A 13,561-nucleotide genomic window follows, 5' to 3' on the forward strand; every position below is an offset into this window, starting at 1 on the left:
AAAGCTTTGTTCTTTCTTGAGTCTGAGTTTGATGGAGAAAAGTTTTTTAATGCCTTATTCTTCCTTAGAAAGCTGATGGAGGTGGGTAGACCTTATGTCTTCTATAATTCCCTGGACAGTGATCTCAGGATGGATGTATCAGTATTACTTCTGGTAGTTATACCATGTTACCAATCACATAAGGCTTTGATTGTTTCATAATGCAATTGTTAAGTTTTTACCCAACATCTTAAATGCTTGCCAAACATCCTCACTGCAGACTTTTTATTTTTACAGTTCAATGCAATATATTTTATATACCTATACGTGTTTTAATGTAACTACAGTAACATTAACATTATCTTACAATTTTATATTAAAAAACTGGGTTTATTCTATGCTAATTTCTGTGTTTTAATTGAAGAGAGAGTGTACTTGATCTAGCTGCCTGTAACAAGAGGGCATAAGATTAAGTATCCAGAACAGTCTTTCAAACCTACATTCATTTAAGATGTAGGATGTTGCTTGATTCTGGTGCCATATAGTATATGAACGTGGTGACTATTTCACAGTGATTGAGATCCTTATAATACTCATGTATGTGTTAAATGCTGCATAAGCATGTATTGATACAAAATTCATTTATTTTGGTACAGGGGATGTCCCACGTTGGTGCAAGCGTTACCAGGCCCTAGCACACAAGTTACTGCTGGGAGCAACCATACAGCTATTCTCTTAATGGATGGCCAGGTTTTCACGTTTGGAAGTTTCTCAGTAAGGGAATAATACTACTTACCTGTGGGAATAAGCTAGTAGTTAATGTATCGTAAAAAGACCTTTCAAAACTGTTTGCTTATACTTGCTCTTATAGAACCACTCATGACTTCTGCATATCTTTTTGTGTCTGGTTTAAAAACCGTGAATAAAGTGTCCTGTTGTCTTTCCTAGAAATGACAATAAGTTGCAAAAACTATGCTAAGATTTGAGGGGAGATTATTGCTCAGTATAACACAGCATAACTCTTCTCTCATATCTGCATGGCATATATTCTTCTATGTCAATGTGGAATCCATTTCTGTATTCATTGAATAAGCACTTCAACATTGTTTAGTTCCCTTTTGCCCTGATTTTAAGCCTTTGTGCTTCCTTTGCAAATACCCCCTCACTGCATTGTCTCCAGAGTCATCTGTTGTTTCTACTTTCCTCCCTTCTGGCAAAATCTGGAATATAGATGTTGAGCTTCAAAAACTCTCCACTGCCCAACACAAGAGAAACTGTACCTTTTGAAATCTTTTAAATAATAATAATATTTAACAAATTAAAAAGATGAAGGCTGAAGTTTTAGGATTGGAAAATCATGTTTTGAATTATGTGCCACAAGATGGCTCTTACATAGGTAATATTTTGTTGTTTTTCAGGCTTGGAGAAGTTTCTAGTCCCTATTTTAGTCAAAAGTGACTTGTACATGTAAATGTTTAGGCTATGTTGACTTGCAGAGAAACTTAGCCCCTGAAAAACCAAATTCACTCTCAGAAGTAGGATTTAAATTCTGACTATTGACTGAGGGGTTTTATATTTCTAGAAGAAATATAATTTTACGACATGTTTAGACCACCTGTTTGAATTATGTAATACTTGACATTTTGTTGAAAGCCTCATAAAGTCAGGGAAAGCTCAAAAGCAGCATTTCCTGAAAATTTCCTTTCTGAGTTTACTTACATACAGCGTGGTGTAGGAAGAGATGAGTAACATGCTGGAGAGATGACATTTGCTGTATGTGAACATTTCTTTTCCCTTACCTTGATTCCATTAGCCTGCGATAAATTTCCTTTGCCTGAGGTAGGTAAATGGAGTCTGAACAGGTTTATTGAAGCACTTCTTACTATATACTTAGGTACAGTATAAGAGCCAGGTTAGGATGTAAATGAGCATATGCAGAAATGCTTACTTTGAACTCTTCTTAGCTCAATTTTGATGTGCTAAGCAATTTCTAGGTGTTTTTAAGACCTGTTTGCACTGTAAGACTGGCAGTCCACTTAAATTCAGAACTGAGTGGAATTTAGACTGAATCTGAGTTTAAGTTGTTGGTTTTTTTCCTTCATCAGTTGATTCCTTGCTTGGCACTGAAGTCATTCACCTGTTCAGTATTGAAGGAGATGTTTTTTATATTTGGTTATGAAGATGGAAAGGTGTGCTCTCCATTGTGGAGAGTTTGAGTTCCATTAAAAATAAAGTTTGCTCCAAAACCTAACTGAATAGGGTGGACAACATCTGTCAATAACTTCTTTCTTGTATTTAAGTGAGTAATGCTTTGCTTACAGTAGCTGTTGCTTCTTGACACTAGTTTTGTGGGGAGCACTCTCTGCCAGTTTACTAGGTTTGTATGATGAAACTATCAAATTAATTTGTACATCTTTGAGATTTCTAATTACTGTTACTTACTAATTCTTGCATTCTCTCTATAGAAAGGTCAGCTTGGTAGACCAATTCTGGATATGCCCTACTGGAATGCAAAGCCAGCACCCATGCCTAATATAGGCTCTAAATACGGACGCAAAGCGACGTGGATCGGAGCAAGTGGAGACCAGACCTTTCTCCGCATCGATGAAGCTCTCATTAACTCTCATGTGCTTGCTACATCAGAGATATTTGCAAGCAGACACATAATAGGCAAGAACTCTTCTAGAATATTTTAAATGGTTATAGAAGTTTTGGAGAAAAATAGCTGAGGGCTGTGCAAGTAATAGACGAGCAAGTCAAAACTGAATGGAGGGAATTGCAGTGTTTTTACCTTTTAGCTACGCTGCATGTGGTGATCCTAGCTCCTTTAGAAATGTAGTTTTGTTGAAATAGGAGTGTAAAAGTCTAAACTTCTCTTGCACTTAAATAGTTAATATGGTTTGGTTTTTTGCTGTAGCAGTGTGACTGTTCTTCCCTACTACATTAATACTTAATGCATGGAAAATGCCATGTAATGAGTGGAGTCTTCATGTTTTTTCTGCTCTTTTTGCTCCCTGATCTAGGTTTGGTACCAGCTTCAATATCAGAACCTCCTCCTTTTAAATGTCTTCTGATAAACAAAGTAGATGGCAGTTGCAAAACATTCAATGATTCTGAGCAGGAAGACCTTCAAGGTTCTGGTGTGTGTCTGGATCCTGTCTATGATGTTATTTGGAGGCAAGTGTGGATTATAGCTATTCAAGTCATGGTATAGATATACTTCAAAAATATTTGGCAGGCTGGAGATTTTATTATGCTAATTTTCCTAGTAAATAAATTAGTCTTCCAAGTATCTTCTTTCACATTTTTTGGATGATTTGTTCAAGTAAGACAACAGGAAACATCTTCTCTTGCCTGAATGTTTTTTTATGTTGTTTATTTTCGCATCATTCTCAGTTCCAGTCAAAGGAAGTTTAAAAGACCCAAATCTACTTATTTACTCTTTCAATTTTTCCCTTACTTTCTTCCATCTACTTAAAACTTTACTGAATATTTTCATTTTTTAGCCATACCCAGCTTCCACAACCTTGTGTCTTAAATCTTCATCATCTCCCAGTCACTAAATTGCAATAGTATTTATTTCACAGTCTTCAAGGGTGGTTGTTTTCAGTGGAGTCTGAGCAGCCATAGATCATAAACCATTGTACCAAAACAGAAACATAACACGTAATATCTATGTTAGCTGGGATTTGGAAGAGAAATGTGAACTGTCATGTGAGTACAAGTGATGAATGATGTTTAAACTGTTTAAAGACAGGCAAAACAAAGGTCATCACTTAGAGTTAGAATAAAGCAGGATGACAGCTAGTCCTGCATTCATCTGGAAGAGTATCATGTAGGCTCATATGTTTAAAATATAATTATGTCCGTGGGCTGCTTGCATCCTACTTTGGATGTCTTAATCCAAAATTGAGATTCAAGAATAGAAACTTAACATTTAAGCATGTATATTTGCTATGCATATTCCTTTGTGACCTCTGAAGTTCATTGTATGAAAATAGTCCTGCATTACTATATCCGCAGGATTGTTTGAATCTCATTAGCTGGGTTCCAGCTCTTACTTAAATTATGAGATTGGAAATAAGGAGGAGTAGCACTCTTAAAGCTCTCGGGCATGATATTAGAAGCATGATTAAAACACACTGAAAGACTCAGTTTACAAAAAATCTAGTTATCAATAGCTGTGGAAAAGCAGCAAGTTTCAGGGGAGAAAAGGTGATGACACTCAACTTGATGTAACATGCTAAAGTGCTTATTCAGCTTGAGGAAGTTCAAAGTCACCTGTTAAAGCTATTATGGGTAAACATGGATTGAGGCGGTTTCTTGTCTATACTATATCTAGACCTTAAATACTTAGCTGAAGAATGGATTCTGGGAGTCTGCAGTTTTGTTTGTATTGCATCCCATTCTCATTTAATAGAAAATACTAAAGCAATCTAAAGATGACACATGCAAACGAGTATGCCTGTTTGTTATGAACTATTTGGTGTATTATTCCTGGGTGTTTTATTCATGTCTGTTTAAATGAAGGAGGCAGTTTTCTCTTTGCAGAGAGAGGCAGCATTCTTGATTACATAGATTTTAAAGATCTTCCTCACAGCTTTGTGACTTTTTCAATTAGTGGTGAAATTCAAGTGGCTAAATAATTTCATGTGTATGTGTATCTGTGTGCCTATGAACTTGCATGTTGCTAACTCACTGGAATCCTAAATACATATGGTGCCTTACAGTATTTTTAGTTAAAACGATTTCTTTCTTCATTAGAACACCTTAGCCCCATTTAGATTTTTTAGAAGTGTGCCAAATGAAAATTCTGTTTATACTTTAAAACACTCCCATAGGCCTTTGTCTTCTACCTGTTTCTTCCTTTTATGTAGTGATATCAAAAACTACCATTTTCTTTTCTCCATGTTAATCTATAGTATGGAAAGTCTCTGTATTCCTTTATTTATGATGCCTTTTACTATAATCCCTTAAATACTCATAAGGTGACATTTGTCCCTTTAAAAAAAGTCCAAACAAAATAAGTTGGATTTCTCAAGATCTTTTTACTCTTATTTGAAGGTAACCCTTTTACTTTCACTTGGCATCCTTACCATTTTTGAGCACACTTGCCATTCTATCTAGTATTTTGCTAGTTACTTCATCCTCCATAATAGATTATGCTGGTTTTATATTTATTAGCTTTGAAAAATGTCCAACATTTTCTGAAATTTGTAAACCCATAATATGACCGTTTAAAGTACGGTAAGAGTGTGTTTGTGTCTTTCCGTTTGCCAGTGTGATAAGCTAGTAAAGCTTGTATGTATTGGGTGTAATGATGCTCTATTTTAAGAGTTTGTACTAGCAAATCTACATTTTACATTACATAGCTTATAGAACCTAAAGACAAAAATCTGGTAATTTTTTAGTGGGTGAAAGATGTTTTTTTTCACTCTGCTTTGTCTTGCTCTAGGTTTCGACCAAATGCTAGGGAACTGTGGAGTTACAATGCAGTGGTTGCCGATTCCAGACTTCCCTCAGCTCCAGACATGCAATCCCGGTGTAGTATTTTGAGTCCAGAACTTGCTCTGCCAACAGGTTCCAAAGCTCTAACCACCAGATCTCATGCAGCTTTGCACATCCTAGGTATACATTTACAGTTAATGAGTTAGAATCCTAGGTAAAATAAAGAAACATTACTTAATGTATACGTTAATTACAATCTAACAGCTTTCTGACTTTTATTTGAGTTGCTCTGTAATCTTTTGCCATTGCTCTTGACATCTGATCTGGCATTGATCTGGCATTAATTTTAATCAAATTAGTTATCTTCTGCTATCTTAATGATGCTAAAGGATTTTAGAGTTCTGATGGAACCTGCTACTAGAGGTCAGCAGAATAAAGTGAGATGCTTTCCTAGATGATCTTTTTGGACAGTCTGCAAAATAAAGCCAGTAATATTAAGTTTACCTGAAGTCTGAAAAAGACAGGAAAACATGCTTTTAAATAAGCTATTTTTATTATGAAGTACAGTACCTAAAATTAGGATTTACTCTGCAGTTTTGTGTAACGGGTCACTAAGAGTAATGTAATATCCTTTTTGTAGTCTAAAAAGTTATACCAAAACAAAAAAAATCCCACTGTGTTAATCTCTAACCATATGCAACATACCCAATGCTTCAAAGGTCAGCTGTGGAACTTATTTTAGCTCACTTGCTCACCAGTTGTGAAGGGTCATCAGTTTGTTCTCCTGAATAAATTAAAAACAATTGATTTTCAGTAGCAAACTTGGAGATTCTACAGCAGTGACCCCTGACCTAATCAAAGCTATGATGGTACCTGTTAGCTTAAGTGTGATTTAAAGACAAAAGAGGTTAGGTTGCTTTGATCTTTTTAACTAGTATCCATTTCCATTTTGCTAATTGTAATCAACAGTGAGAAATGTTGAATCGTTCTTGGTTTTGTTTTCTTTTAGGTTGTCTTGATACTTTGGCAGCTATGCAGGACTTAAAAATGGGTGTAGCAAATACGGAAGAAGAGACTCAAGCAGTAATGAAAGTTTATTCTAAAGAAGACTATAGTGTTGTTAACAGATTTGAAAGTATGTAGACAGCTAAACTTTATAGCATGAGCTGATCAGGCTTGTGGAATAAGACTAAGGTGTATTAACTATATCATTTTTCCCTCTGTGTTTCAGGTCATGGAGGAGGCTGGGGTTATTCAGCCCACTCAGTAGAAGCTATCCGTTTCTGTGCTGATACTGATATTTTGTTAGGTGGTCTTGGTCTTTTTGGAGGTAGAGGTGAATACACTGCTAAAATAAAGGTAAGTTTTGTGGCTTCATTTTAAAAAATATAATGCTTCAAAATAAGAACTTTACAAATGCCACCTAAAGCCATGGTTAATTTTATTTCTTGATGAATGAATGGCTTTCTGTATCTGAAAAGCATTAGTAATAGAACTAGAAGTGAGTAGTAATATTAGAAGTGAGAAGTAATGAACCATACGCAGGTAAGGTGAGGGAAGTAGAGATTTGAAGTAGAATTGCTATTAATTGTCAAGAACTGCCCTATTCTTACCTTCACTAAATGCTATGCCACCTTAAAGGTGTCTTAGTAGAATGTTTCTGTGACCTTTTTACCTGAAGCTCAGGTGTAAACCTGCAGAAAACTGGTGGTGTGAGCTTCAAGTTAGAATCACATCCTGTGTTAGAGTACATGAGGGACTGCTTCTCAAAACAAGAAAAAGCACACTTATCAGTAGCTGGAATTCCTTTGGTGCCAGCTGGGCCACTGCTTCCCACTGTCCCTACTTCTTTCTCTGACTGCTCTGGATAGGTTCGCAGCTGGGATTCTTCAGCTGGGAGTGAATGACATCAAACATATTTAACATGGTGCCAAATGTGAGGATAATGAGGACTGGGCCATGTGAGCTGATTTTAAATAAATAATCATTAACCCATGCTTTGGATTTTAAAAGCTCATATAAACACACAGTGTGATGACAGAGCTCTAGTTTTTCATAAGTACCTCCTGTTCCTGCATTTAGTAAGGATTTCAGAAACTTTGCAAAAGCCATTGTGAAGGAAGGAACTAATATCTGAGATTTATTGTATGTATGTATGTATTCAGAATATGTTATTGTCACTTATCAGTTTAGTGGGTTATTGAGTTTTCTTTTTATGTTTGCACCTGAATAGGTGTTAATGTTTGTTTTAGGGAAATGGGTGTCAGCACTTAGCGGTAATATTTGCATAAGGCAACAGGAGATCCAAAATAAGCAGTTGTATTTTTTTCTAGTTTAAGACTGAGTGAGAATTGCAAATAATTAAGGAAAGCCAAGAAACTTCACATATGCAGACACACCAAAAAAAAAAGGCAGGCATGACTAATGTTTAGATATAAAAGGTAGCAAGCACTGGAGTAGTAGTAGTTCAGTTTGTTTCTGGTTGTCTAGGATTAGCTTATAGCCAAGATAAGATTTTCCGGTCCTATCATACATAAACTGTGTATTAAATAGGCATTTTTAAGAGAAGTCATAGACATGTATTGAGGCCCTTCTTCAAACTGATCAAGCTGTAGAAGTGACTTTCAACTGCATAAGAAACACAGGTTCTTTTGAGAAAGTTACGATCATCCATTGTAGTTACGATTTATGACCTTACTGACTACCTCTGTAAAACAGTCAAGCCATCCCTTTCCAGAGGAGTTGTGTGCATCTTGGGTGCGCTTCAATCTGATGGAAAGCCTGCACCTTTTGCCCACCTTTGCCTTTTGTAGATGCTCTGCATTTGACTTCCCTACAAGATTTAGGGTGTTTCTCCATTTAAGAATATATCTGGACATAAAGCTGGGATGTTGGTGTCAGTTGCTATGAAATATTAATGTCATTACAAAATCCTGACTTACAGAGAAGAATTTGCCTGTCAGTAATAGTAACTAGCCATTACTTCTGGGAAGGTGAAAGACTAGCAGTAGACAGTTTCCAGAATTCCAGGCAGGAAGAAGTGGTGCTATGAAGTTTCTAGGAGCTAAAATGTGTTTTACCTTTTTTCTTACTTCACCAGTTGTTTGAATTGGGTCCAGATGGGGGAGACCATGAGACTGATGGAGACCTTCTTGCTGAAACAGATGTTTTAGCATATGATTGTGCTGCTAGGTAAGATGTTTTCCTTACTTCTTGATCGTTATCTTTACTTTCTTATACACGTTTTAAAATCAGGTTTAAAATCTATGTTGTTACAAGTTTGTAGCAAGTGATGTAAAACTTAAAGTCTGTTGGGTAAAGTAGTAACACACCAAATACCTCACTAAGCCATTATGGTACTAAATTAAAAGGAGGAAAAATAGCCTCGCACTTGCTCTTCTATAAAGCAGAGTTAAATCTCATCTTCCCTGTGATGAAGACAACATTGCAGCAGTTACTTTGAATATTTCTATCAAAAAGATGCTTTTAAGGACAAATGCATATTTGCATTAAACAACTCGTTGTTACATTAATTGCAATATGAAATTACCATAACCAGAAGAGGGGGGTGGTTGTGCTTCAGCTGATTAGAATACCAGCAGTTACTGTGTGCGAGATCTTGTGCATGTGGATGGGGTCAGCCATGTTTTAGCTGCTTTTTCATTCTCTGTTAGAAAATAAATTTAACATAACATCCATGACTGAAGATTTTAGGTTTAACTCTTACATATCAATACCCCAACTATATAGCCTATTACTTTCTTAAATATTCATTGGTAATTCCTAAGAATTTATGTGTAAGCTCTTGTTACTTTCAAAAATTTACCTATCTTTTTCTGAAATTGAATTAGAAGAATATAATGAATACTTTACTTTGCAGTATTATGTGTTAAATTTAATTGGGTTTGTGTGTAGCAATTTAATCTCTCCTTACAGTATTTGGCATTTAATACCTGATTTTTCAAAAATTAAAGATCGGTTTAGACTTAGGCATTTTTAGACCCTTCTGAATTACTTTTTCTTAATTACTGGGATATTTTTCAACAAAATATTTTTAGATGTTGAATATAAATAAATATTTGGGAATAATCACTTAATTCCATTAATTTTCAGTTTTATAAGACACATGTAATTCATTGAAGATTAATCTAAAAACTAATTCACATGTATCTTTTTTCAAAATTAACTTCTTCCAGAGAGAAGTATGCAATGATGTTTGATGAACCAGTACTCCTCCAAGCTGGTTGGTGGTATGTAGCCTGGGCAAGAGTGTCAGGACCTAGCAGTGATTGTGGATCTCATGGACAGGCCTCTATTACTACAGATGATGGGTATTTTTTTCTATATTTCTTAAATGCAAAAGAAGAGATCTAATATTGCTTGAATAATAATTGAATTATTTCTCTTTCAGTGTTGTATTTCAATTTAAAAGTTCCAAGAAATCAAATAATGGTACAGATGTTAATGCAGGGCAGATCCCACAGTTACTATACAGGTAATATTTTGACCTCTATTTAGAACAACTTATTGATGTGGTTTTTAAACAGAGACCTTGTTAAAGTAAGCATGTATTTCATTAAATTATTACTGTGTTAAGCTAAGGAAATCAGTATTTGAAACATGTAGGGGAAACAATGTCTTTGAGAAAAGTATTAAATCTATAATACTGATATGACTTCAAAGATCATCTTGTTCCAAGCCCCCTGCCATGTACAAGGAACCATATAGAATGGTTTGGGTTGGAAGGGACCTCAAAGATCGTCTAGTTCCAACCCCCTTGCCACAGGCAGGGACACCCTCCACTAGACGGGATTACCCAAAGCCTCATCCAACCTGGCCTTGAACACTTCCAGGGATGAGGCATCCACAAGCTCTCTGGGCAACCTGTGCCAGTGCCTCACCACCCTCACAGTAAAAAACTTCTTCCTTATATCTAATCTAAATCTGTCTTCTTCCAGTGCATAGCCGTTATCTCATTCTATCGTTACATGCCCTTGTTAAAAGTCCCTCCAGCATTCCTGTAGGGCCCCTTTAGGTACTGGGAGGCTGCTCTAATGTCCCCCCCTCCCAGAGCCTTTTTTCCTCTGGACCTGCTCTAACAGCTCCATGTCCTTCTTACATTGGGGGTCTTGTTATCTCTGGACAAAAATTAACATGTGCCCTAGACATACCAATAAATAGTATTCTTTGAGGAGTAACATTTCTGGTCTTAAAAATGTCATCTGAAGAAATAGAGTAAATATTTGTTATAACGTCATATGTAATTAGGCCTTAACTGTATCAGTTGTCACAGTTCTGCCAGTTGAACAGAATTAAAGATATTTGATTGCTGAACTGGAAGTATTAGGAACTGAAGGAAATTCTGCTGAAATTTAATATTGGATAATTACCTTAAAATTTTCTTCAACTTTTTTCCACTTGAACAATATAAACTCTACGATTGTGGTGCAAATTTCAAGTCAGTTCTTAAATTGTTCTTCCAGGCTGCCAACAAGCGATGGCAGTGCATCCAAAGGAAAACAGCAAACCAGTGAACCTGTGCACATCTTAAAGAGATCTTTTGCCAGAACTGTCTCAGTGGTGAGTATTGTCAAGAAATTTGTTGCCTGCAAGTTCGTTCATGTTTAGAAAACAGAACGAGATACATGTGGAAATAACTAATGCTATTTAGTCTGCTTTACCAAGTAGAAATGTTCTGATATAAGAAACATTGTAATTTTTGTCTTTTTCTGAAGATCTCAGATGTAAACTTAAATCTAAGATTAATTTGGTATTGACCTGAGGATCAGAGCCTCATAATGTATTTGTTTATAAGATTTAGTTTACTTTTCATGTGTGAGCCACTTAATTTTTGTAGGATGTGAGATTGAGTGCATACTTGTATGCATACTTGCCTTATTCCCTGCCAAAAAAATAATACTAGCAAACCTTTCAAAATTCTGAGAGAGTTTTACTATATGCTCTCTTCCATGGCTTTTAAATTACTGTCATTAATTAGCCTTGGTGAGATTTATCATCTTGGATGCTTTCCAGTTTACATTGAGGATCTGATAGCATTTAATTAGAACTTTGATAAGCTGAGGTAAGGAGTTTTAATAGGCATGTTGAACTCTATCTATTAATAGAAGATAGTCTTCTTCACATTCAAGGAGGTTAATCAAATTTTGAGAAGTACTCCATTAAATTGAAATGCAGTGTTACTGTGCAGGATAAGGCCAGTTCTGTCTTCATGGTTTTGAAGTACAGTTCCTTTGTTTTCTGTTACAAGCAGTAATTATTTTATTTTCAGTTCCATCATGGTTTGTATTTTACATTGCATTACACATACTGTCAGTGTTCTCGTCTTATAGTTACATTGAAGTTGTTGCCTCCACTCACAGTCCAGTTTTCTTAGCAGCCTGCTTTCTCTTGTCTATGTATTCTCCATTTGTTCAGTGTTCTCTAATGACCAGGGTGATGATCTTCTGTTCAAGTTTCTTCTAGAAGTGTATTATCTACATGATTTATGGTTTTAATAGTCATATTATTGACACATTAATAGCTACTCTTATTATATGTTTGCTTAAAAGTATTTGCATTAAGCTATGAACTACTGTGGCTTTTAGTACTTCACATTGTATCCTCCCTCTTCATTTTCTTGCTGTTTTTCCTCGCTATGGATCTGAATTGGGATAAGAGGAGAGTTTTGGCATTCTGGCTCCAGAGTTAGGCATTCTGTAACAAACTTGGAACAATCAGCTTGATTATTGCAGGTTGAAGGTATACCTGCAGCTTGAAGGAGTTCGATACCAAATACTTGTCGTTTGCCTTCTGAGGCACCTTATGAAACTACCAACCACCTATAATAATAATAATAGAAACAAACTTTTGAATTTGAAAGAAGAAAATAGTTTAAATTCTGGAAATACATGTTTCTGTTGAGCTGCCAAGTACTGGAAGTGTGATCTAGTTCCCATGATCCTGCAGATCATTACTGTTTAAAAGACAGCAAAGACAACCATGATAAATATATTGTTATGATAAGAACGTATTCCGTAGAAGTAGTCACTACCCATGTCATACACAGACAAAGCAATTAAAACTTACTGACAAGTGTGTATTCCAGGTGAATATAAACAGCTGTTCTTAAATAACTGAGAGCCTTCCAGATGCATAATACTAACATATGTTATAAATTGCTTTTCGCATGGTGTTGCAGTGAGGTGTTGCCTACATTCTCATTCTCAGTGCTCTTTTATATTCTCAAATACGATTTGTGTGCTGTGTAGTATAGATGTTTGTATAGGTGTAAGTAGTCTGCTGAAAGTTCAGTTTTTGGTTATAACACAAAAATAATATCTGTCTTCTGTACCCTTCATACCCTGAAATAGGAATGCTTTGAATCTTTATTGAGCATTCTTCACTGGAGCTGGACAACACTGGTACTGGGAGTTGAAGAACTTCGTGGACTTAAAGGATTCCAATACACTGCTACTCTTCTAGATCTAGAAAGGTTGCGTTTTGTGGGCACTTGCTGCCTGAGGTTGCTGAGGGTCTACACTTGTGAAATATATCCAATATCAGGTATTCTTCTTAATGTGCTTGTTGTAGTTTCAGCTGAGGTTAAACCACAACACACATTTATCAGCAAATAATCTACAGGAGATTCAGGATTTGTTCGAAGTATTCATGTAGGTTGTGCTATGAAATCACCTATACAGATGGTATTAGAGTAGCAATTAAGAGACTTGTTGTGAATGTGGTATTTGCAATTACCTGCATAACCAGCTGTCTAACACTATATGTTTACCCTTTAGTTTGTGTGTGTATTAACTTCTTGTTTGGTTTGACAGTTGAGGGCTTTGCACTATTTGTATCTTCTTTTTTCCCTTTTCAGTACATGGTAGCTGCTTTGATGAGCACAATTTAAATTTGAAAGACAGTATGTGTTCTTCATACCTATAGTTTAACAATGCCCACACTAAAATGCAGCATATATTATGAAAGAGTGGGAAATAGAAAGCTTATGATACTCAGGTTTCTTTGATTTAGTTTAACTCCTTTCACTGTGTTCCTTTTGAAATTAACTTACCTGGATGTAAATTCATCAATGTTGCTAAATTCTGATTATTTTCTTGTATGTAAAATGTGCATT

General features: G+C 35.7%; 1 protein-coding gene across 1 annotated transcript in view; it reads left to right on the plus strand.

The window, feature by feature from the left end:
- The window catches only part of MYCBP2 (MYC binding protein 2), a 190,672-nt gene that overhangs the window by 78,484 nt on the left and 98,627 nt on the right, over positions 1-13,561 (plus strand). The window contains exons 21-31 of the mRNA XM_084260757.1: positions 636-753; positions 2,445-2,649; positions 3,003-3,162; positions 5,435-5,607; positions 6,437-6,562; positions 6,659-6,786; positions 8,528-8,619; positions 9,624-9,758; positions 9,839-9,922; positions 10,911-11,007; positions 12,798-12,990. Of these exons, the coding sequence (XP_084116883.1) occupies positions 636-753; positions 2,445-2,649; positions 3,003-3,162; positions 5,435-5,607; positions 6,437-6,562; positions 6,659-6,786; positions 8,528-8,619; positions 9,624-9,758; positions 9,839-9,922; positions 10,911-11,007; positions 12,798-12,990 (1,511 nt within the window). The remainder of the gene's footprint in view (positions 1-635; positions 754-2,444; positions 2,650-3,002; positions 3,163-5,434; positions 5,608-6,436; positions 6,563-6,658; positions 6,787-8,527; positions 8,620-9,623; positions 9,759-9,838; positions 9,923-10,910; positions 11,008-12,797; positions 12,991-13,561) is intronic.

Source organism: Gallinula chloropus (assembly GCF_964237585.1).
Source record: "Gallinula chloropus genome assembly, chromosome: 1".
NCBI lineage: Eukaryota > Metazoa > Chordata > Aves > Gruiformes > Rallidae > Gallinula > Gallinula chloropus.